The sequence below is a fragment of the Phocoena sinus genome, chromosome 17 (genome assembly GCF_008692025.1).
Source record: "Phocoena sinus isolate mPhoSin1 chromosome 17, mPhoSin1.pri, whole genome shotgun sequence".
In the NCBI taxonomy this organism is placed as follows: Eukaryota; Metazoa; Chordata; class Mammalia; order Artiodactyla; family Phocoenidae; genus Phocoena; species Phocoena sinus.
Window position 1 is genome coordinate 9,391,868 of NC_045779.1, and position 26,604 is coordinate 9,418,471.

A 26,604-nucleotide genomic window follows, 5' to 3' on the forward strand; every position below is an offset into this window, starting at 1 on the left:
AGATATCATCTCACACCAGTCAGAATGGCCATCATCAAAAAATCTAGAAACAATAAATGCTGGAGAGGATGTGGAGAAAAGGGAACCCTCTTGCACTGTTGGTGGGAATGCAAATTGATACAGCCACTGTGGAGAACAGTATGGAGGTTCCTTAAAAAACTACAAATAGAACTACCATATGACCCAGCAATCCCACTACTGGGCATATACCCTGAGAAAACCATAATTCAAAAAGAGTCATGTACCAAAATGTTCATTGCAGCTCTATTTACAATAGCCCGGAGATGGAAACAACCTAAGTGTCCATCATCGGATGAATGGATAAAGAAGATGTGGCACATATATACAATGGAATATTACTCAGCCATAAAAAGAAATGAAATTGAGCTAATTGTAATGAGGTGGATTGACCTAGAGTCTGTCATACAGAGTGAAGTAAGTCAGAAAGAGCAAAACAAATACCGCATGCTAACACATATATATGGAATTTAAGGGAAAAAAATGTCTTGAAGAACCTAGGGGTAAGACAGGAATAAAGACACAGACCTACTAGAGAATGGACTTGAGGATATGGGGAGGGGAAAGGGTAAGCTGTAACAAAGCGAGAGAGAGGCATGGACATATATACACTACCAAACGTAAGGTAGATAGCTAGTGGGAAGCAGCCGCATAGCACAGGGAGATCAGCTTGGTGCTTTGTGTCCACCTGCAGGGGTGGGATAGGGAGGGTGGGAGGGAGGGAGACGGAAGAGGGAAGTGATATGGGAACATATGTATATATATAACTGATTCATTTTGTTGCAAAGCAGAAACTAACACACCATTGTAAAGCAATTATACTCCAATAAAGATGTTATAAAAAAAAAAAAGACAAGAAAGAACAAGTGTTGGTGAGGATATGCAGAGAAAAGAACCCTCATGCACTGCTGGTGGGAATGTTAACTGGTGTAGCCACTATGGAAAACAGGATGGAGTTTCCTCGAAAAACTAAAATTAGAACCACCATATGATCGAGCAGTTCCACTCCTGGGTATTTATCTGAAGAAAACAAAGGCCAGTAATTTGAAAAGATTTATGTACCCATGTTCACTGCAGCATTATTTACAATAGCCAAGATACAGAAGCAACCTAAGTGTCTATGGATAGACACTTCACAATGAGTGAAGATGCAGTATATATATATATATATATATATATATATATATATATACATACATACATACATATACTGGGGTTGGCCAAAATGTTTGTTTGGTTTTCTGCCTACGATGGCTCTAGTAGCACTTAGTTGTCTTTAACTTCATTCAAAACAATTTTATTAGATTGTTAACGTGACAGCTGTCATATCAAAGTTCATTAAAAAAAAAAAAACTTAGCAAAATTGGTAAATTTTTGTGTAGCCATTTTAATATTGAATATGGAAGAAAAAAACATTTCGGCATATCGTGGTTTATTATGTCAAGAAAGGTAAAAACGCAAAAAAAAAGATTTATGCAACGTATGGAGAAGGTGCTGTGACTGATCGAACGTGTCAAAAGCGGTTTGCGAAGGTTTGTGCTGGAGATTTCTCACTGGATGATGCTCCACGGTCAGGTAGACCAGTTGAAGTTGATAGCGATCAAGTCGAGACATTAACTGAGAACAATCAACGTTATACCACGTGGGAGATAGCCGACATTCTCAAAATAACCAAATCAAGCACTGAAAATCATTTGCACCCAACTGGTTATGTTGTTTTGATGTCTGAGTTCCACTTAAGTTAAACGGAAAAAACCCACTTATTTCCGCATGTGATTCTCTACTTAAACGTTAACAAAAATGTTCCGTTTTTAAAACAAATTGTGGTGGGCGATGAAAAGTGGATACTGCACAACAGTGTGGAACGGAAGAGATCATGGGGCAAGTGAAATAAACCACCACCCACCACACCAAAGGCTGGTCTCCATCCAAAGAAGGTGATGTTGTATATATGGTGGGATTGGAAGGGAGTCCTCTATTACGAGCTCCTTCTGGAAAACGAAACGATTAACTCCAACATGTACTGCTCCCAATTAGACCAACTGAAAGCAGCACTCAACAAAAACCACCCGGAATTAGTCAAGAGAAAACGTGTAATCTTCCATCAGGATACTGCAAGACCGCATGTTTCTTTGATGACCAGGCAAAAACTGTTACAGCTTGGCTGGGAAGTTCCGATTCATCTGCCGTATTCACGGGGCATTGCACCTTCGGATTTCCATTTATTTAGGTCTTCACAAAATTCTCTTAATGGAAAAAACTTTAATTCCCCGGAAGACTGTAAAAGGTACCTGGTACTGTTCTTTGCTCAAAAAGGTAAAATGTTCTGGGAAGATGGAATTATGAAGTTGCCTGAAAAATGGCAGAAGGTAGTGGAATAAAAGGGTGAATATGTTGTTCAATAAAGTTCTTGGTGAAAATGAAAAATGTGTCTTTTATTTTTACTTAAAAACTGAAGGCACTTTTTGGCCAACCCAATAAATATACATATATACAAACATATATACATATGTACACATACACATATGTATGTATATATATTCCATATATATGTATACATATATATACATTCCATTATGTATACACACACACACTGGAATATTATTCAGCTATAAAAAAGAATGAAATCTTGCCATCTGTGGCAACACAGATGGATCTGGAGGGTATTATTCTAAGTGAAATAAGTCAGACAGAGAAAGACAAATACTGAATGGTTTTAGTTATATATGTGATCTAAAAAATAAAACAAATGAACAAACACATCTAAACAGAAACAGTCATAGATACAGAGAATGAACAGGTGGTCGCCAGAGGGGAGAAAGGCAGGGGGTAGGGCAGAGTAGGTAGAGGGGATTAAGAGATATAAACTTCCAGTTACAAAATAAGTTAAGTCCTGAAGATGTAATATACCCAGAGAAAATACAGTCAATGATACTGTAACAATCTCCTATGGTGACATTAACTGGACTTACTGTGATGATCATTTTATAATGTATACAAATATCAAGTCACTATGTTGCACGCCTAAAACTCATATAATGTTGTATGTTAATTATAACTCAATAAAAATTAATAAAAAAATAAAGAGTCTTCAGCAAGGATGAGGTAGGTGGATGGGTAGGGAGTGGTATGTATTTCCAGAATCAATCAATTAGAAAAAATGAAATATCTGTATTTTCAATACATTTATTTTTTTCTAACCTGCAGATAAAAGAAAGCTTTTCCATGAAAAACACTCAGACTATGTATCTGTCTCACTGACTGATTATCAAATGTGAAAATAAATAGTCAAATATACTGAATGAAGAATCATAGCCAGTAACGTCATAGAAAAGGAATCTCTGTGGCCTTCTATTATCGTCATGAGTAACAAGTTATTACAACAGTTTAATCACGGAGTTAATCAAAATTTCTCTGTTAACACATTGAAGGCTTTCAATCAAATATATAACTTTGCTGAAACGAAGAAATGTTCCCAGTATAAACTGGACGGTACTGATAAATTAGTGCTTTGCCCTCTTCAACATCAGATTCAAAATGGTGATTGTTTTTCCGAGCTGCAAGAAAAAGAAAGCGTTAATTTTTAAAAAGATAGGATACAATTTTCAAAAGGCTACTTTAAAATATTTCTTCCTCTGATCAGCATTATTAAGTGGGATAATACCAGCAAAAAGGAGAAACGTCTTACCAAATTCCCCCAAATAAAGCAGCACCTGATTTGGAGTAGAGCCTTCCTGACAGCAGCCGTGCTAACCCTGCACCAGACCCCACGTGGCGCTCACTCCCCTTTCATTCAAACGCCTACTACACGCCTACTGTGTGCATAGCTTGATGTAGGGCTTGGGGATGGCGACATCCACAAGGCAAGGTCCTAACGCTCAAGAAGTCTTGTCTAGTCACCACACAGAAGTTTTTATAGACTAATCAGGAGGACGCTTCAAGAGGATGGAGAAACTGGCAAAGCTGAGGCAGGGGAGAAGGGAGGCATCTCCCCCAGGTAAGGCAGAAATTTGAAAAGCAAGGAGGCACAAAGAAGTCGCATGGCTAAACTTTAGGTGTGAGGGGGTGAGGGCTCAGACTTTACCCTAAAGTCAAAATAAAGTAAATACAGGCCTCCGTGGCATTTTTAGAAAGGGATATTGGAAAATGAAGGCCATGTAGCCGTTCCTGTGATACTGCTGCAGGGAGCCTTGCTCTGCTCTCTGCTGTTCTCATTACTCCTATACAAAAGACATGAAAATGTTTCTTGCGACTAATACTACACCTGGGAGAACTTTTTTTTAATTTGGGGTTTTTGTAATGAAATGACCCGTTCACCGGAGCACAATTCTAAACCACAGTGAACTCAGGAGGAAGCACTTTACCTGCGAGTGTGGACGGAGGGTTGATAAAACCTCAGGGCAAGCGTGAAGGGAGGATGCAAACAAAGTTCATGGAAATCTTCCCGGGGCCGCGACTTGCCAGAGCGACGCCCTAATCCCTTGCAAGTTGTGTTCGTAGCTCTGTCTTACACCCATATCACTCAACTAAAACCCAAGCATCTATAACCAAATTCTCAATTTACCCACAAACATAACCTAGCATGACTATGCCTGTGTTTTCATCATGCAAAAGCAGGCAAAGCGTATTAACTTTCTCCACTGTGCCAATACCTACAGATAGGCAGCCTTAAAACCACAGACTGATGAGTATAGAGTCAATTTACATAATTGTCTTGGAAAAGTAAGATCTAATCCTCAGAGAATGTCATAATTAAATCATTATCCCTAAAAAGAGTAATTGGAGGGGAATCTAAAAAAAAAAGGACTCAAGAAAACAAAACAAAACAATCTTTATGCTGTTGTTCAGGAAATCAGCCCACTTTAGACTGTACAGTACCGTTAACTGAAAGAACTGTCCTGGTTTGATTTGAATGACTAATATCTCAATTTCAGGGCTTTCACATGAATTAATTTTTTTAAAAGTTAAACCTACAAAACATTTATAGAGTAAAAGTACACCGAAGTTCAGATGAGGGCAATTTCCTTCAAAACCACACTAGAGAGACAAAATTGTAACCCCTGCCCCATATTACCTTCAGCCACAAAGAACTCTGCTAAATAAAATGCAGCCCTCACAGCATTAGGCGCATGGGAAATGCCTTTTAATTTTCCCCACTCATAAGGAGCTTTCTCTGGGTGCCACTGGACACCATATACCGGATACTGGTATCCTGCACAAAGAACAGAGACTGGTGAGTATTAAGTAGTAACAATGGTCTGGGATGCTACTTAATTAAATTATGCTTTACATGCTGTGTAAAACATTATTTTTATAACACCCAATGTCAGACACAATTAAACTGTGCACGTTCTCTCAGACACAAACAATTTCAGTTCACGGTCAATGTGAAAGTTCACAATACAACATTTCACTGACTCACGACCTTTTATAATTTGAAATACGATTCCGTTTACTAGGTGATCAGAGTAGAGTGAAATAACTGAGCCTTTGAATATACCCCAGCTCAACAGTCAACCGCACATCTGATTAGTCACACGTTTCTTCTACAACGCTCTTCCCCCCACTTCATACCGCATTTTCACCCCTCCTATAATGACATTCAAATGAGCATGAACTACGCCAGCATCTTTAGTGTCCTTTTACAGAAGTCTCAGGCTCAACTGTGTCTCTCTCTCAGTCTATGGAAAGGTTCACGGTTTCATGCTGCCAATTTTTAAATAGTTTTTAAAAGTTTAAATTTGGTGTGAAAGATTTTTGGTAATGTACTTCACTTATTTTTAGAATTCTTAAATATCTTTATATACAAAAATGATATGATCCCTAGGATTTACTCCAAAAACTAAGCTGGTTATGAGGAGAAAATAGATATGAAACAAGAATGGCCACATAAATGTGATAGTTGTTGAAGCTTAGAGAAAGGTACCCAGGGGATCATTATATTACTCTCTCTACTTCTAAATATCGTTTTAAAATTCCATAATTTTTAAAAAATATGTGTAATATTTACCTTTTGAGAAATATCTATACTCATCTCTTTTTCTCTTCACATATGCCTTTCCTCATTTTAATTGAAAAAAAAATCCTCCCTCTATTATTTTTGCTTTGAAATTATAATCCTGACTACCACGGGAAAATACTTAGAGAAATGAATTATCCAAAAGTAGAGATATCTAGGGAAAAGGGCACTGTCCGCACATCCCATGAGACTCTGCTAAGAGAGATCATGTCAGAAGAAGGAAACCTATTTTATCCTAGCCTTCTTCAGTCTAGATTCACAAGAGAAAAGAACCTACCAGCAAGCAGCTCCGGTCACTCTACTCCATCCCTCCCCACTGCGCCCCTCCCCCCTCCCTCCTTCTTTGTGACATACTCTCTTTCTCTGTCTTGAACCACATGTGATGCCACGAGCAGGAGACCCATGGGCTGGATGACCAGGAAATTAACTGTTACACATAGGTAACTGAAAGGCAGGTCTTCTAATATATTTCTTTGAGATATGAAAAGTATTATTTAGAATAAGAAATACCCTAAGTGGTGGTGCAGTGGTTAAGAATCCGCCTGCCAATGCAGGGGACACAGGTTCAAACCCTGGTCCGGGAAGATCCCACATGCCCCGGATCAATTAAGCCCGTGCGCCACAACTACTGAGCCTGCGCTCTAGAGCCCAAGAGGCACGACTACTGAGCCCACGCACCGCAACTACTGAAGCCCACGCGCCTACAGCTCGTGCTCTGCAACGAGAAGCCACCGCAATGAGAAGCCCGTGCACCTCAACGAAGAGTAGCCCCCGCTCGCCGCAACCAGAGAAAGCCTGCATGCAGCAACAAAGACCCAACACAGCCATAAATTAATTAATTAATTAATTAATTAAATTTATTTAAAAAAAGAAATACCCTAAGTGATAAATTGTAATAAAGATTTTTCAGCTAGATGAATGGATAGGACAGAGATACACACTGACATTCAGAAGCAAGTTGAGATTTACTCATTTATTTACTCATTTATTTACTCATTTATTTACTGCGTCAATAAAAGATCAGTGCAGGTTCCTGACAACTCTAGGAATCATGCCCTGGCTCACTAATTTAGAACAAAATATCAAGAACAGGAAGGAAATGCGCATATAGGAGCATCTCAAGTGTTTCTATCTAGTAGGTGTCAGAAAACTTTCAGAAGATAAAAATTTCAAATGAGCCTGGTATGACATAGCCAGGGACAGAACCAACATGAAGTCCTATTCCCTAATTTCCAAGCCAATACTCTTTCATTTAAATAATTACTCATCTATTCAACATGTACTGAGATTTCCATAAAGTCCTGGAAACACAAAGAATGACAGAGTCCCAGCTCTCAATGAGGTCTTAGCCTAGGAGGAAAGACAGAACATGAGCAAATAAGTGCAAAGAGACATTCCTAGGAAGTGCAGAGCAAGTATAAAGGAGGAGCACTGAGGATGTAGCGAGAAAGGATAACGGGCAGGGATGGCCTCCAGGAGCTGACCACTGCCCTGAGTTCTTAAAGCTAGCTAAGAGGCCATCAGCAGAAGGGAATGGGGAGGAAGGAAAGCTTTTCAGAGGAGAGGAAAGAACATAAGGAAAAGCACGGGGGCAAGAAGTGCTGCTCTGTGGAGGGCTGTGTGTACCGAACAGGGTGCAAGGAATCCAGGCTAGCGATGGCTGCGGGGGAGACCTTGAGTAAATGACTGGGAAATCCAGACTCCATCCTCCAAGTGCTGAAGAGCCACTGAGGAGCTTTCTCCCCAAGCAATGTGGTCAGACTGGAATCTCGGGGGATTGCTGGTGACCGGCTGGAAGGCAGGTTTGTGGAATAGTTAGGAGCTCCTGCGGCAACACAGGTGGCAGGCGGTTTATGCTGCAGTCGGACAGGAGGAATAGAGAGATCTGGGAAGAAGAATTCCCAAGAAGGATGTGGGAAGTAGCAAGTGGCACGGACTTCTTAGATGTGGAGGATGAGGGTCGGAAGTCAAGGACAGCCAACACTAGATGATGTGGCGGATGGCAATGCTGTCAACTCAAGTAAGAAATACAGGAGGGGAAACAGGGTTAGAGAGAGAAGCTCAGAGTGGTTCACTTCAGACTGGATTCATCAGCCTTCCCAGAATTCCGGGGAGGTCGTTTCTGAACCTTCAGACATCTGACCTCCCCCAACAAGGGAGCCAGTGACACGGCCACAACCTGCGAGTAGCGTGAACTACTTCTGCCTCGTCCCAGTTGACTCCAGACCAGTGCTCGGGCCTCGCCAGTAGCACCAATCAGTCTCGCCAGCTGAGAGACCACCTACTGCTTCTGCAAGCTCTCATTCATGGTACTTGGCTTCCTTGTGCACTTGTGATGTTTTGGCTGTGAACCAATCACTTTCCATAAAACCTCATACCGAAACTTCTTAAAAGTCCCGGAAAAATGCAGGTTCCTCCAGAGAGCACTACTGACGTTTGTTTCTGACACGCACATTGAGGCACTATCGGTCCGAGATAACTTCAAACACACTTTTTGACTCAAGATGTGCCAAACTTCCCAGTTCGTATAGCGTGGGCCACGCTAGACCGGCCTGTCATGAAAACACTCGGGGCTTTACTGATTTACCAGCCCACCCGCTTAGCACTACGGTTCAGGATGGCAAACTCTCCCTGCAGTTGTGCAGGCAGGATTCACGGAGGGTCCAGCCTTCCGCGTCCTGCTCCACGGGGGTACTTTCCAGGGAGGGGGGTCCTGAGCTTCATCTCAAGCTCTCCTGACTCAATAATAAGGCCGGTTTAAATACTCCACTTACCTCCTGCAATTTGGGGCCTGAACACCCTTACTGTCACTTCATCAATGTATTTACTTAGGAAGATGTTTTTCTGTATGTCAGTCACATTTTTCGCTGTTGTCTGCAGCACGTACTTAAGCTGCAGTATTGCTAGAAACAGAAATCACTTTCTCCATTTATTTCTTCATCCACTCTCCCTTACTCTTCACTTCCCTTTTTCATCACCCTATCATAGAAGGTGACCCAGGTAAACCACAACTGATTTGGAACATGGGCAAAACAGGCCTCCTGTCTCCAAAAATGCCCTAACTTCTAACTTCAGTCCCCAAAGTAACATGATCTTATTCATAAGAGAACTATAAAATCAAAATTAATAAATAGAATAAGTAAAATAAAGTGTACATCTGCAGTGATACATACCTTCCATTGTTGAAACAAACTCAATAGAGCCATCTGTATTTGTAGTTAATATATTGAAAAACGCCTGTAACTTTTCATTCATTGTAAAATTCTAAAGTGCAAAAATAAAAACAAAATAATTACTTCTGTAGTAAATCTAAATGCATTAATTTCATTGTGTTATTAATGTGATACCTTCACAGAGAGGCTCCACTTGTGGAAGTTTGCAGTCAGAGGTTCCATTGCTAATGACAGCAACAAGTCAGCAGGAAAATTCTGGAACATTCTGCTCTGCAATGGACCTGAAATAATTCAAGCATAAAAAGAAATAATTTAAACACAGAAAAGATAAAATCCATTGAAGTCAACTGATCTTCAGCCAGAGAGAGGCCATTGTTAAGACATAATCAAGATGACTAAATGATATGCAAACACATCGTTTCCACAGAAGTATTCTAGTCAAGCACAAAATAAGTTTAACACACCATTCCAAATATGTTCCATACTTAAGTACTTTTCTTGTAGAACTGTAACATAAATAACTAAAATTCTTCAGACGTGGTAGTGAGCAGGCTAGCCATAGAGTAAGCAGAGGATTTTGAAATGAGTTCTCTAGACAGCGCTGAAAAATAGGTGAAATTTTCCACATGTGTATATATTTGTTTTCTCAGGAAAGGACCCAGAACTTTTAACACATTTTCAAAGGTATCTGGGACTTAAACGGTTAAAAATACCAACAACGTAGGAAAAAACATTACCCAGGCCAAGATAATTCTACTCACTAAATAGATCAAAAGAAGCAATGGGATTCCCTGGTGGCGCGGTGGTTGAGAGTCTGCCTGCCGGTGCAGGGGACAAGGGTTCGTGCCCCGGTCCGGGAAGATCCCACATGCCACGGAGCGGCTGGGCCCGTGAGCCATGGCCGCTGAGCCTGCGCGTCCGGAGCCTGTGCTCCGTCCGCGACGGGAGAGGCCACAACAGTGAGAGGTCCGTGTACCGCAAAAAAAAAAAAAAAAAAAAAAAAAAAAAAGAAGAAGCAATTTACCTCAATGAAGGCTCTGGAGTCTGACACAGACATATGCCAGCAAAGGGATAAGAAAAGCCTGACGGTGTTCAAGGCCCTAACGCCAGCTGTCCCTCAATGAACCCCTCATTCAGGATGCTAATGGCTTCCATTAGAATCCCAGAGCCCTACATAATAAAAATCCGCTGATACCTTACTTCAGCGGATTTCATTCCTTTTTTTGTATAAACTCGGTTTTAACCACATACAACCAAAAGAGACTGACCTGATACATACACTTCCCACAGGATTCTTGCAGTAATTAAGCGAGATAATGTGAGAAAGAGCTTTGAAAAGTATAGAGCATTTTATAGATTCTATGTATAACAACTACTACTTTCTATCCAAAATCCTTTTGAGAACAGGAATGGTTGGTAGCATTCAACATTCAATTCTGATGATTCAGAAATCAAGTAACCTCCAAGAATCATGATCTATTTACACAGATTGGTAAATAAAGCATTTGTCTGGTCTTTGTCCTGGGTTCCTGGCTGGGAGCTTTTAAACCCTTGGAATTTCCTGACTGATAGGTGTGTCTTTGTAATGCTAATGAGGTGACACAAGGTGGCCCCTGGACAGCTTCAGGATGAGGCTGGTTATCAGAAAAACTAACCACGTGATTATAGCAGGTCTGACTTTACCTGGCTCTGTAGTGCAATGGACATGCATTGGACTTCTAGAGTAGGTCTGACTTTGAGCTAGCCTGATCTCCAGGGATGAGACAGGGACTGGATGGAGACTGAGTTCAATAACACGGCCAATGATTTAATCAACCATGCCTTCATAATAAAGTCCCGATAGAAACTCTGAGCACCAAAGTTCACCGAGCTACAGGGCTGGTGAACATATTGATGTGCCAGGAGGGTGATGTGCCCTGACTCAACAGGGAGAGGGCAAGAAGTTCTATATTCCCTCACAGACCTTGCCCCATGTGTATCCTTTACAGTAAAACTCTTTATTGCAAACATAGCACTTTCCTGAGTTCTGAGAGTCATTCCAGTTAATTATTAAACCTGAGGGGGATTGTGGGAATCCCAAGATTCATGGCCATCTGATCAGATGTATGGGTGGCCTCGGGGTATGACTCGTGGCTGGTATCCGACATAAGGGCAGTCTACTCACGGAGATAACCTTTAACTGGAGTCTGTGCTAACTCCAGGTTGTTAGTACTAGAATGGAATTGCAGTGCACCCTATCTGGGATCGAAACAGAGTACACAGCCAAGGGAAAAATGCTGACTATAATAATAATAGCTAACATTTATTAGAGTAATATTTAAAGTGCTTATCAGAGTACCTGGAAAACATTATCTTATTTAATCCTCACAAAAAAATCCTAAGAGGTAAACACTTTTACAAATCAGGAAACTAAAGCTCAGAGAGGGTAAATGATTCCCCGAGGCAGAAGTGACAAAGCTAGGACTCAAAACCAAGTCTGATTTTAGAGTTTTGAATCATGCACTGTCCTGACGTCACCAGAAGCAATAAGTTATCAACATTCAAAATTCCTTAAGCCAACTTTATAACTCAGTACAAAAAGTGGTCATTCACATCTTCAGCCTGTGCAAATAGTTAAAAAATTAACAAATGTTATGAACATATTTTTACTCTGATATTTGCAACTTATTAATCCTGCCCAGTTAATATTTTTTTCAGGATCAAAAGAGAATTCCTTTGTGACAGCCTGGAAGTGTGGGATGGGGAGAGTGGGAGGGAGGGAGACGCAAGAGGGAAGACATATGGGAACATATGTATATGTATAGCTGATTCACTTTGTTGTAAAGCAGAAACTAACACACCATTGTAAAGCAATTATACCCCAATAAAGATGTTTAAAAAAAAAGAGAATTCTTACCTCTAGTGAAGTTCAGTGGCATTTTAATTCCAACAGTATCTGTGAGGGTTAATAAGCTCTCTCCACTGACCAGATACGTAAGCTCTTCAAATCCAAGGCAGGTCCCCCACGTGGGAAAATAGTCTCCATTACCAAAACCCTGTGCAGAATAAAGAGAAAACTAAGCTTACTCAAACTTTTCAAAGTAAAAATTATACATTTGATTTGTCATACAAGATTGGCACCTGAGGATCAATAGCAGTAGGCTATCACTTACTCTCTCTTCTATCAGTAGGATATCACTTAATTTCTCTTTCGATCAAGCTCCCACATAATAGCTCAGGTTTAATGAACCAAACTATCCAAACTCAGTTGTGCTGCGAAAGATACAGACATTTGCCAGTCAACTACCAGACAACACATGTAACATTCAGGGACTGTAAATATCAAGGATAATGCTAGATAAATGCCTATTTACACATTTTCTACAAATCTTGTTGCTTTAAATGACTGTCCAGTTTTGAACATACTCTGAATGGAAGTCTTTCCTCCATTATCTCAGAATTTATAGTAACAGCTGCATTATACCACCTTCAGCTAATCAGATTTAAATCAGGTGAAAGCCATGATCTGGAAGGAAAGGAACAGTCGGCAAGCAAAAGTAAAATAAAATTTCAGAGAGTAAAAGTTGTCAACTAAAAAAGTACAAATGTACTGGGTTTCTTCAGAGGAAGGCACAACAACCAGTGTGACTGGGGGAGAAGCATTCCGGCAACTGAATTTTCTGATTAACCAAAGATTAAACCCAAGTGTGCTGATAGTTACAAAACTGGGTTTTGTAACTTTTCTAAAAGCAGTGGTTTTCCTGCATAGACTGTAAAATATAACCTAACGGGGTTTCCCTGGTGGCGCAGTGGTTGAGAGTCCACCTGTCAATGCAGGGGATGCAGGTTCGTGCCCCGGTCCGGGAAGATCCCACATGCCGCGGAGCGGCTGGGTCCATGAGCCATGGCCGCTGAGCCTGCACGTCCGGAGCCTGTGCTCCACAATGGGAGAGGCCACAACAGTGAGAGGCCCACGTACCGCAAAAAAAAAAAATTAATTAATTAAAAAAAAAATATATATATATATATATATAACCTAACAGTAACTCATTTTAAATGAGGAAATTGTTAGGGAGTTTTTTTCTGTTTTTCAATGAGAAAAATATAGAACAGCATTAATTCCTATAGTTCCTATCTCAAGATAGGATTTTAATACTTTTATATGCAAGTCTGAAAAATTTTATTTTTAGAAGTTAGAATTGTATATGTTATGTTGAAGGGTCTTACTGCATCCACTTACAATAAACACAAAAGAGGGCTGAACTGTTCTCTGTTTCCATATGCACACCAAAGTTGATTTCTGAACTAAATGTTAAATCCCCACTTGCTGGGACCACATCTTTTGTTTGTTGTGATCAACAGAGCAAAGGACACAGAGTGAAACCGAATAGATCTCACAGAAATCACTTCTCAGGGCTTCTTCATCAGGGCCTGTGGACCCCAGTGGCTACAGCTAAATGGAAGTTCAAGGTTGCTAAGCTTTTTTCTTTGCTTTGAAATCTTCAAGTAGCTAATTACATTTTTAAAAATTTATTTATTTTTATTTATTATTTTTGGCTGTGTTGGGTCTTCACTGCTGCGCACAGGCTTTCTCTAGTTACGGCGAGCAGGGGCTACTCTTTGTTGCAGTGTGCGGGCTTCTCATTGCGGAGCACGGGCTCTAGGCGTGCGGGCTTCAGTAGCTGTGGCACGCGGGCTCAGTAGTTGTGGCTTGCGGGCTCTAGAGCACAGGCTCAGTAGTTGTGGTGCACGGGCTTAGTTGCTCCGCATTATGTGGGATCTTCCTGGACCAGGGCTCGAACCCGTGTCCCTTGCACTTGCAGGCAGATTCTTAACCACTGTGCCACCAGGGAAGCCCTAATTATATATTTTTAAATAGGCCTTTGGGTCTTACGGGTTAGGTGGCTCCTTGTTTTTTAAATTGAACAAGCCAGTTACATGAGTCTCTATATGCAAAGGAAGAGTGGCTTTATAATGTTCATATATATGCTTTCCAAATGCATTTTAAATCACTCATGTTATAAAATTTCAATTTTGTTCGCTAGCTTTTCCAAAAAATATCCACTGAGCATGTACTAAGTACATGGAACCATATGATATGAAATGAGGAATGCCTCAAAGGGTGTCAGAGCCATGCAATCTGATGAGACATGAACAGCTAACTTCAAGATATTCTGTCTCTGGGCTTCCCTGAAAAGCTGGCTAAGGCACAAATTAGGGATGGGATAGAAAGGAACAGCCTAAGCAGATCTGAAAGTAGGAGGACACAGAGTATGTCCTGGAAATACCAGCCTGGCTGCAATTACCTGCACAAGCAAAGTCTGGAAAAGGTGAGCTGTGGACACACTGTATATCTTGACTCAAAGACTATAAAAGGCTACAGGTCATCAAGCCAAGCCATTAAAAGTTTTCAAACAAGCATCTCATATGCTAAAAGCAGTTTCTTAGGGAAATATTTAAGGTTGGGGGAGATAGTAGGACCAGCAAGATTAATTAGAAAATTGCTGTTAACAGTTCAGGGGAGAAATAGCCAGGGTCTGAGCTATGGTGCAAAGGCAGGAGCAGTCTTTTTAGGAGACTAAAAAGGAATCGAGAGGCTCTGCAAGTCACTGCACGGAGAGGAGATGAGAATTAACAACACATGAACAGGGACTTCCCTGGTGGCACAGTGGTTAAGAATACGCCTGCCAATGCAGGGGACACAGTTCGAGCCCTGGTCCAGGACAATCCCACATGCCGCGGAGCAACTAAGCCCGTGCGCCACACAACTGAGGCTGCGCTCTAGAGCCCACGAGCCACAACTACTGAGCCCGCATGCCACAGCTACTGAAGCCCACATGCCTAGAGCCCGTGCTCCGTAACAACAGAAGCTACCGCAATGAGAAGCCCACGCACGGCAATGAAGAGTAGCCCCGCTCACCGCGACTAGAGAAAGCCCGCACGCAACAACAAAGACCCAACGCAGCCAAAAAAATAATTAAAAAAAAACAAACACAACACATGAACAATGCCCAGTACATAATGAAGACAGCTTACTCGGCCACCATGAGGGCCTGGTTCACGTTAATGAGCCCAAACAGAGAGGGCCGGCCAGCAGGGCCCTGAGGCTCCCTGGAGCCCAGAATTAAATGAAGCGCAGAGAAAATGGCCAAGAGCTACCACTGGCTGGAAAAGAACAGGCACCCCAACAGTTAAAGGTGTGACGAGACTAGGGTAATTGTGCAGAAAGTATTACCACGTGCTTAAAAAAGGAATTATCCTCGTGGAAAATTACAAAAGCTCACCTGGAATAATAAGAAATAACTGAGGTTTACCTGTATGGCCAACTTGTAAAATATTTTGGCCACGTGGGCGTAACCTGAATTCATGAGGTCAACACTTCCTCCAGGGAAAAGGATCCTGAAACAACATCAAACAGCGTGCATTTCAACCCCTCCCCACTCCCAGAAAATAAACAATCATTTTATTTTAAAACAACTTTTCCTTACTACATAAGCAGCAAGATCATTAGAGAAAATGAGAAAAATTAGGCAAAAAGAAAATACAAAATATTTACAATCCCACCCATTTGTAAACTATTGCAGTTAACAATGCATTTGTGCATATTCTACCAAACCTCTTGGATAAACAAGTTTATTTCTGAAATAGAGTGTGGATAAATTAAAGTAAAATAAATGGGGGGAGGGGAGGAGAGTACACACAGCTAGAAATCAAGTAGAAATAAAATTCCAAGTATAGCTAGGTTTAAATTAAGATGATCAGAGATGCCAAAATCAATTGCAGGTCCATAATCATGAGTCAGGCTTAGCTCACAAAAGAAATCTGTTTTAACAATAAAGAACAAACTAGTCATAAAAATAGAGTAGGCTAGAATTAAATATCCATGGAATTTTATATTTATTATTATTACCCTGAAATCTCTTCAGAAATAAGAATGGTGTTAGAAAATTTTGAAAAAGAACACAATTACCATTCTAAAAAAATTCTAGGAGAAAAAGGGGAGTCACAAGCATTTGACTTTATTTTATCCTACCCATAAAGGAGAGAGATAGAAAAATATTTATGTTTTCATATCAACTTTGTAAACTAACTCTAAAAAGCTCTTAAAGTAACTAAGGATATTCAACAGAGATTACAAAGGTTGAATATATTAAAATTTTTAAGAATACTTCAATATGAATTTGAGACATGTGAAATATCACCTTTGAGACTGTGTTCATTCAGTAATAGGTATTAGCCCACAGAGACAAAGATGGGTACTTTTTGCTGTTAGTAGGATCGTGGTCTAGTAGGAAATATATAAACTATAAGGCAGAACATCTGCCACAAAACCAAGCAGAAAACCCTACAGTTTAAAGTGGCTTAATGAAGACTCATTAGCAGTTCTCCCTTTTCACTGACTCAGTATTTAAAAATCTGCCTCTGAACAAACTTGGTATGTTTAATCTCAAAGTCCATTCATAAAGTAAAACTTGACTGTCCCTCTCGGTTGACAAACTCCTCCAAAGCAAGGCTCTGCCTTTTCATCTCTGCAAGCCCCGCCCCCCTCCCCCCCGCAAAATAAAAACTGCATACAAGGCTCAGTAAAGGTGTTTCGGAAGTGGCATTAGAGTCCTGCTCATTGCCTGCTGGATATTTTTGAGGTTCTACCATATACTCTCTCCTGGAGTTCTTTATCTTTGTCCATGCCAAAGTACACTGCATATAACAGGCATTGTAAGTGTTTCACTAAATTGAACTAACTTTCCTGTAAATATTTACCGATCCAAACTGAGGTGAATACAAACGACTGTTTTGAACATAGCTTTTTTTAAAAAAAATATTAATAAATGAACAGTTTTCTAAAATTTTTAAAAAGTTCTTTTTATAAAAGCTTTACAGTAAAATAGACTCCCTCCATCCCACTCCTGATCAGAAATAACCACCATTATGGGGCTTCCCTGGTGGCGCAGTGGTTAAGAATCTGCCTTCCAATGCAGGGAACGCGTGTTTGATCCCTGGTCAGGGAGCTAGATCCCACATGCATGCTGCAACTAAGAGTTCGAATGCCACAACTAAGGAGCCCACCTGCTGCAACTAAGACTCACTGCAACAAAAATTAATTAATTAATGTTAAAAAAAGATGGGTGTTCTTTAAAAAAAAAAAAAGAAAAAAGAAATAACCACCATATCTCCTCACCCCAACTTTAAAAACAAAAGTAAATGGTAGTATACTATACACACCGCTATGTGCCTTGCTTCTTATCACATGGTTCACAGAACAATAGTGATTCAGGGCACATCTATAGATAGCCTCATGTTTAACCTGTGCATAATATTCTAAAATATGCATATAGTCTATTTTTTTATCCAATTCCCAACTGATGGACCGTTGGATGGGTTCTAAATCAGAAGTATTTCAAACAATTCTACAATGCATACGTTTGGGCCTAAGTCTTCACATAAGGGGGGATTATATTTTTATTTCTGTTTTATTATTTTCTTTTTACTGAAGTATAGTTGATTTACAATGTTGTGTTAGTTTCAGGTATACAGCAAAGTGATTCATTTTTTTATACATATATGTATGTATATGTATGTATGTATATATATTCTTTTTCAGATTACTTTCCCTTATAGGTTATTATAAAATATTGAGTATGTTCCCTGTGCTATATAGTAGGTCCCTGTTGGTTATCTATTTTATATATAGTTGTGTGTATATGTTAAAAGGGCTGATTATATTTGTAAAATAAAATTCCTCTGAAGGGTTTCCTGGGTCATATGGTATGTGCATTTTTAATTTCAATAGATACTGTAAAACTGCCCCCAAGGGCTTCCCTGGTGGCGCAGTGGTTGAGAGTCTGCCTGCCGATGCAAGGGACACGGGTTCGTGCCCCGGTCCGGGAAGATCCCACATGCCACGGAGCGGCTGGGCCCGTGAGCCATGGCCGCTGACCCTGCGCGTCCAGAGCCTGTGCTCCGCAACGGGAGAGGCCACAACAGTGAGAGGCCTGCGTACCACACACACACAAAAAAAACTGCCCCCAAAAGACTATATAACTCACACCCTGATGGAAGAAATTTTCACCTATTGAGGTATGGGGACATCATCCTGGCTTACACATGATTTGGCTTGAACTTTATGCTAACTAGAACAGCCTATCTTATGGTGCATCAAACAAGTGCTGTACAACTGCTTTAACCACTAAGAAAATAATGCATTATCCAGAAGTTTCAAAAAAAGTCCACTTTGAAGACGGGGATAAATGTCTCCCCTTCCTATGACGTCCATGCTAGTAGTCCTTCAAAGATAAGGTTCCCTTCCCAGACGCCAAGGTCAAGCTGACTCACTGTATATGTGCTAATCTGTCTGTCAAAACCCTGAAGGAATGTACCCTTGTTGTGTTTGATGTAAGTTCTTTGCTCTGTCAAGATATAAAATCGTGTTTTTCCAGAGCACTTTCTTCCTGGGCTATAGTCCTCCATTTGGCTCGAATAAAACTCTCTTCTATTCCTTAATAATTGTTTATTGATTATTTGGATCAACAATTCCCATAAGTAAAGGATGAGAACACTGTTTCCTCACACCCTCACCACAGAGTACTAGCACATTTTCTGCTCTTTGCTAACTTGATGGTTTTTAATTGCTATAATTAGCTTTCCTCTAATTGTGAGTAATGTTGCACGTTTTTTCATATGATTAAGAGGGTTTTTTTTTTTCTGCGAGCTAAGCAATCATATCTTTTGCGAAGAAGCTAGAGGATATAAAACTTTTTTTCCAAGTTCTATCCAAGTCACCTTCTGAAAAATAACCAATTAGTATTCTCATTCTTAAGACTTATACATCCCCTAAGCAAGCAGTATGCCACGGCCTCCAAAATGGCTTCAAAACATTTAAGACAAGCATTAAAAGAATAAAGACTATGTCGCACATTAAAAAAAATTGTAGGTTGTCTACTGTGTAACATTTATCTCTTAACCTGCCTTCTCTCTGCAGGACTTCTGCACCTCTCAACTCAGAAAACTAATATTACACCACTGTAAGATAGCTACATAGGAACATGTATTAAATTTATATGTACTTCTTTGCATTTGCTTAGACCTCCTACATTATATTAAACCAATGTTGGCAACTTACCCATTAATAGACTTGAAAAGCTTTTCATACTCTTCATCTTTAAGATCAAGCCTGAAAACAATAAAAATAATTACAAAACATCCATTTCCAAAACTTAAGAAGAAAAGTAAGCCTCTAAATGAAGTCAGCACATTAATTTTTAAAAGCCGGGAGAAAACTAATTCTTAAGTACTGCGCTATATCACCTCTCTGCCTTCCTAGAGGCATTTTTTTCAGACTACATGAAAACCACATACTTATATCCTTGTTTTGCTAATCAGACAAGTAAACATGTTTTATTCTGGTCTAATGTAATTTGATATTGTGAGGTACATGTTAATATGCCAAACATTAAAGACCATGAGATTTGGGTACCAGTAATCTCCCTGCTAGCCAAGGTAAAAAAAAAAAAAAGTAAGGATATTCAGTAGTTTTAAGTAAAGACTAAGAGATTTATTAGCATACCTATCTTAACTACAGGAAGCTTTGGCAAAAAATATAAATGCCAAGTCCCTGCTTCAACCCACCCCTACCGTCAACCGCAAAGGTCTCAGAACTACTGTGTATTCCCAAGTCAGAAGAGTTCAGATCTAGGTGGTACAGACTACATGCAGGTCCCTGTAGATGGGCCTAACTTGCCCAGGTAATTATTCTGAAGTTCCCTTCATCAAACATCTGGTAAGGTTTTCCTAACAATCACCACGTTATTGATGATCTTATTCCCTTCTCCAGAGAAAACCCACGGGATTAGTCTGTGACAACTGGCTACAACCTTGACTTATGTCACAGTAAGACAGGTTACTCTTCCAGAAGTTCGACGGAATGAAAGAACAAGGGAAAAGAGCATCCTATTTATGAATTCCTGCAAGAACTGTGCTACGTTTAGAGTCTTCTGGTTGTATAAGAGAATAAAAAGGCATAATGCCTTCTCAAATATCAACTACAGTCCATTTCTGCCGCACAGGAAAGTTTTAGAGGCATTAGGACACTTCTCCCATTATTAAGGAGATACCCATGATGCCCGGACGTAGCTGTGCTTTGCCAGAAAACCCCTCTAGGCTCTCCTCTGAGCCCAAATGAGCTGTGCTGTTCAGAAATTCATAATAATCCTCCTCCCGCAGAGAGCCACAAAGCAGTGGGTGACACTGCAGTGGTGCTTACCACCATCTTAAATGGAGGATAGATGGACAGGTGGCTGTGACTTGGGAGGTGATAGGAAGATGAGATGTGAGTCCCAGTATTCTGCCAGTTCAGTCCCCCCAGATTGTGTCAACAGAGAAGGAACCAGCAGGGACCCAGAATCTTCCCCATGGATATTTAAACCAGATGGGCCACTACCACCACGAGGAACCAGGATGGATTCAGATCACTCAGCTGTGCTCCAGGGACTCCTACCAGCTAGCCATGCAGTCTGTTTCCAGTCACTTCAGTCATTCTAAGTAAATGGCTCCCCCATTGTCCATGACTGAATTTTCGGGCCCTGTTTATCACTATTAAGGGGCTTAACTGTTGGTTGGGGGCAGGGGGTGTCACAAACTCAAGCGCCTCAGAGGCCTTGCAGGCAAAACAGACCAGGTCACATTCTTTGAACACAGACGGTGCTTCCATGTTATCAGACTTTCTTGAAACAAAAGACCCTCTCAATAAGTTCTTTTTAAAGAAAACAGCGGAAGTCTGGTAATGATGGCAAATGACACAGCTTCAGCAACGTGAAAAGGAGTGACAGGCACTGTTGCCAATGGAGAGCACGTGCTCCGTTTAAAATGAGCTCCAGAAAACTGCCTTCAAAAAAAGGAAGCCAAAAATTCAGACTTTTACAAAGTCTTCTGATTCGTACATATTTTAAGCACTGCGTGAATGAAGCACATTTTTAAACCAAGAGCAGCCTGTGGGCAGCCACATGCCAGCTCTCAGGTGGGGGACACTCGGTGGGTCTCCCTAGTCCTGCGGCGGAAGATCATTATAACCTGAGAGTACCGGCCACCTGAGGGCGAAGGCAGCAGACAGAAGGCGGAAGGACACCAAAGACAAACTTCTTCAGCTGCTCCAGGATTAGGTCTCCCATCCTCCTCCTTTTCCTTCTAAACTGCAGAAGCTGGTCCCCAGCATCCGAAATTCAGAAATGAATCCAATGTTATTGGTGTGATCACTTGTCTCGTTCTACATTAGGCAATCCTCTGCAGGTTCCTCTGGGAATTAAGCTGCCATGCATTACGTTGTTTTTATAGGATCACGTGATTCTAATTCTGAGCAATATACCTTCAAGTGAACTTTGGGAACCCAAGCTGGAAATTAACCTGAATGCTGACAGTCACGTTTTCAGTATCTCAGGCTTAAGTCCCAGGATTCTACAAATCATCAGTTGCAAAACTTCCCTAGTTTCAAAATTTCCCATTTCAAAACTTCTGTCATTCTCATCTATTCCTCCCTGTTCCCTTTCATTCTATTACTCGTCAGGTCTTATTGATTTTTTTTTAAAGAATATTTACCCATCGATCCTACAACCACTGCTCTAAGCCAAGCCCTTCTCACTTCACACCTAGCCTACTCACACCTAGCAGCCATCTCTGAACTGGCCTACCTGCCTTTTTACTCTCCACCTCCCACCTGTGTTATCAGCACTATGTCCTAAAAGAAGAGCTTGCAGAAAAAGCTTCCAGGATCAAAACTTTGCAACATTGTCCTAAGGACTGTCCAGAACCTCTGCCTCAGCTCTAAAATGCTGCTGTTATCTGGGTTCCAAATAAGATTTCATTTGAAAAATTAGATCTGCTACTATAAAATTGAAGACTAATGTCAAAAGCAAATGTTCATCTTGGAGTAGAGACAGTTAAATGTTAAAGATCAAGCAAAAAGACAATCCTTATGAATCTAAACATAAAACCATTTGGTGGTACCATTCTCAAAATTGTAATATTTGCATTTTTAGTATTAATGTTCTTTTTGAGCAGTACTTTTCTTTGTTACAATTGTTTAATGCGAAATTATTTACAAAAACAAGTTGCCCAGAGCAAACAGTTGTGTTTTGTGTGTGAAATCACTTATAATGGATTAGGTGAGGGTGCTGGAAGACCCCCAAATATAACCAATTTTGGATGATAAGATAATATCAATACTTACAAGGTTTCTGTTAAAAAATTCAACTCTTTCCAAATCAAAATGACATGCATCATTTATTATCACGTCACGTCATGAATATGACATGAATCATTTTCTTATTCTAGGTCATTATATCACAAAAATAATGTACCTCCTTTAAAATTGCAATACCTGTAATTTATACCGAAGCAACACTGCTGTAGTAGTAATTTCCAAACTTCTATAAATTTATTTATTTATTTATTTTTGCTGCGTTGGGTCTTTGTTTCTGTGCGAGGGCTTTCTCTAGTTGCGGCAAGCGGGAGCCACTCTTCATCGCGGTGCGCGGGCCTCTCACTATCGCGGCCTCTCTTGCTGTGGAGCACAGACTCCAGACGCGCAGGCTCAGTAGTCGTGGCTTACGGGCTCAGTTGCTCCGCGGCATGTGGGATCTTCCCAGACCAGGGCTCGAACCCGTGTCCCCTGCATTGGCAGGCAGATTCTCAACCACTGTGCCACCAGGGAAGCCCCCAAACTTCTAGAGTAGAGCGCAAAGGTGTTTTAAAAGTCCTCTTCTAGAACACTCCTTGATTCCCTAAGTGTTTCCTTACCCTAATATTACGGGATGAAGCGACGCTGTAGATGCCTTCACTCCATTACTTTCACGATGTCTGATGAGGATCACCTTTTCTGGGGGAAAGGTGACTCATTTCATTCTCTGTCTAATACATATGCCTCATGTCTAATAATATCACAGATGCACAGAGCTTCACACCTCAAACGACTTAATGAGAGACTCCTAAGCATTAGATGTGTGACAAAAATCAGGTGTGATGTTAACACACTTGAATGACGTGATCATAGGAGAGAAAGCATTCATTTTAGAGATAAAAGATAATTTTAGAGATAAAACAGCAGTTGCAGCTTTTATTACTCAGAGTAAAAAATATCGAATCATACCTTATGGGTACAACTCTTGCACCTGCGGACTCCAGATACTTTACATAGGATGCAGCAATATAGTATTTCCCCAGGATTTTCATGTTCTCACTATGGCACGTTTGCATTAATATTCCTAAATTACAAAAAAAAAAAAGTTTCAGTTTCAAGCAATTTCCTTTTTTCCTGCTCAGAAACTGAAACACATCACCCTAGAAATGTCACTACTCTACTCATTTAATTCACAGAATTAAATATGAAGCTTCTCCTGAAAGCACGTCTATAGAATTTGGGAAAGGAGTAGTGGAGGCTGATCTGAGTTTTAAGTAGCATTCTCTCTTGCCTCATTAGGGAGGCCAAATAATCCCCCAAAGTAGGTCTACAATAGCACCAGCCTTTTTCACAAGAGCTAGAATCAACTTCAGAGTACAGATCCTTCAATCTAGAAGGAGGCCTCTCCCTTCCCACACACACACACACTCTAAGGCACATCGTTTCCTTGACAACAAAGTAAAGGACTGAAAATATCTTCTATCCATATCTCTTCAACATCATCACCACCACCTTAATCCAAGCAACTAATATCTTGCGTCCCCCCGACCCCAGACTATTATAATAGCCCCTTAAAAGGTCTCTCTGCATCCTTTCTTAAGCAACTGCCTTCCAACTCCAACCAGTTCTCCACATGGAAAGAAATCTGATGATATCACCATTCACTGTTTTGGCAAATATTACTGAATCATACTATATACCAGGCACTGAACTAGGTGCTGGGGACACATGAGTGAACTGAACAAACCAAATCCCTGCTTTGTGGGCTTTAATTCCAGTGTGTGGAAGGAAGAGAAGAGAGGAAACACAGTAAACAAGATCAAAAGGGTAAACAATAGTGTGATGGCTGGTGGTAAGAGCCGAGAAGAAAAGTAAAGCAGCAGAAGAAGGTGTGTGTTTGGGGAAGGAAGGATTGGGTAAGTTCCAATCTATAGGAAAGAAGAAAGTCTCTTAAATGCGGTGGCCAGGCAAGTCCTCTCTCAGAAGGCAGAACATGACACTGTCGGCAGGACTTCAGAGAGGTGAGGGAGTCAGCCACATGCGGATATCTGGAAGAAGACGGTTCCAGGGTGAGGGAATAGCAAGTGCAAAGACCCCGAGTCAGCTCTGTGCCTGTCCCACTGCAAGGAGTGCCTGTGACTAGAGTCCTGTGTTGGCAAGGGGACAAAGTGACAAGAAAGGAAATCAGGGAGAGAAGAGAGAGAGAGGTCAAAGCAGCAGGGGGTACCTCCTTGCTTGAGCACTTCGATGGGTTCCTAAACTTTCACAAACTCTACAGACCCTGATGCTCGGGCCCACCTACCGCTCTGGCTGCCTCTTACCCCTGAAACCTCAGCCCCAGCACAGCACTGGCATCCAGGACACATCAAAACACATCTCTCCGGAGAGGATACCTGTGCCTGTATCACTCACTACTTCACCATTTGGAACACCTTCAGTGTCTCTGCAGGCCTGGGCCGTCCTTATCAGTCAGTCACCTGTATCCCCAGCTTCTTACAATAACTGGTATTCACCAGGCACTCAGCTAACATATATGCCACATGCCAAACTTTGTTCAGTAAGACTGCTTTTCTCCTCATGGAGCGGTAAGATCGCCCTTATTAAGGACAATAACAATTGGCAGGGAAATAATTAGGGAGTGTCATAGGAAATGGAGTGGTTACAGGACAGGCAAGGATGAGGTGCCACAAAGGCGGGCTGGGGACATGTGGACACAAGGTACCAGAAAGGAGGAAAGTACATTAGAGTAGGTAAGTTCCACCAACTTCTCCCCCACCCCCTCTCCATCCTGGGACAAGAGCTCGGCTATATTCCCCGCCCCTCAAGATGGGACCAAAATTCTACCCATACTTTGAGGCCATTTCATGAATTTCGCGGCTTCTTTTCGTTGATCCTTTGCACTCCTAACTCAGTGCCTTGCACACAGGTATTCAGTTAACTATTTTGTCTTAACTGATCAGGGTAAACCAAAAGCTTACTTACTTTTTCTATATTTGACCCTGGACTTGTTTCCTAGAAACCACTGTTTCTAGCAAAGAGAAAACAATCACTCCTCTTCTTTCCTTTTTCCCTCCCCTCTGCACCCACAATTCCCAGCACACTACATGAGATTATACTTTGAGTTAATTCCCCTGGGAGAGTCTAACCACTATTTTAAGTAGCTTATAAAATAAGGCATTCCGAGTTCCAAATACTGATACACAACACATTTGAAAACTGGGCACTACCAATATACATGAAAAACTGCTCATCTACTTTCTATTTAGTCACACAAAACAGTGCCCATCTTCGGGGTGGGGGGGAACACACAAAAAACAATATGAAAGGCATAACACTACAGCTAAAATGAGACCATCTTAACTGTCCACACACAAGTTACTTTCTGCAAATTTAAAATCCGGGCTGATTTCTCCTGGGTTGCTTTCCCCTGCCCAGTATCAAATGTCTATTCTGGCAATGCAAATTGATTTTACTCTCTTTTTAAAACATACATTTGTCGAAAACGAAAAATGACATGCTTCACTTTAACACCGAACAGAATTGCCATTAGGATCACACCAGCCGCTGCTGCCCTCCTCTGCTGGAGATGACAAAGACCAAGGTATACCATTATTTCTTGATTATCTAGCCAATTCGATTTTTATACGTTATAATGCATCGTTCCTCGAAATGCGCCCTCAGCCGGTGAAATTTCAATAAAGATAATGCATGTACGGAATCCGTTTAATCAGAAGAAACTCCTAGCTAAGTACAAACAAGAAAACCATCCGCAGGATTCTTCACAGCGCACCTTCCTCCCTTCCAATTTTAAGAGCCTTGGAGTTGAGGAAATCAACGAGGCATTAATTAGCTATATTTCAGCACGATCCAAATGATGGCTTGGCCCCTGTGCTACACAGGAAGGCACACATCCTAACCCTGAACTTGGGTCTTCTAGGACAGGACGCAGCCGCCGGAGCGCAGCTGCTGGAAGCGCCCACCGCGGTCCCGGCCCCCGGCCCCCGCCGCCTCCTCACCGATGATGGGCTTCTTGGAGGTGGGGGCGGGAGGAGCGGCCAGCCCAAGGCTCGCCGCCCCGCACAGGACCAGGCCCGCCACTCTCAGCAGAAGACCCAAGCTCGCCATCGCGCTCGCCGCCTCCCGCCGCCTTTCGAAGGCACTGCCGGCGAGCAGCCAAGTGACTCAACCCCGTCCTCCTGGGCGATCCAGGGCTTAGGGCGAGGGCGGTGCTCCGCCGCAGGGGCCTA

At 41.3% G+C, this 26,604-nt stretch overlaps 1 protein-coding gene across 1 annotated transcript; it reads right to left on the bottom strand.

Moving 5' to 3' along the window:
• Nucleotides 1-3,184: 3,184 nt before the first annotated feature.
• On the bottom strand, nucleotides 3,185-26,604 carry GGH (gamma-glutamyl hydrolase). The gene is made up of 9 exons (XM_032610633.1): nucleotides 26,374-26,604; nucleotides 23,327-23,441; nucleotides 19,310-19,360; nucleotides 15,504-15,588; nucleotides 12,107-12,245; nucleotides 9,385-9,491; nucleotides 9,211-9,301; nucleotides 5,093-5,230; nucleotides 3,185-3,575 (listed from the first exon to the last, which is right to left on the bottom strand). The coding sequence occupies exons 1-9, from the start codon at nucleotides 26,480-26,482 to the stop codon at nucleotides 3,454-3,456; spliced, it is 957 nt and encodes a 318-aa protein (XP_032466524.1). The 5' UTR covers nucleotides 26,483-26,604; the 3' UTR covers nucleotides 3,185-3,453.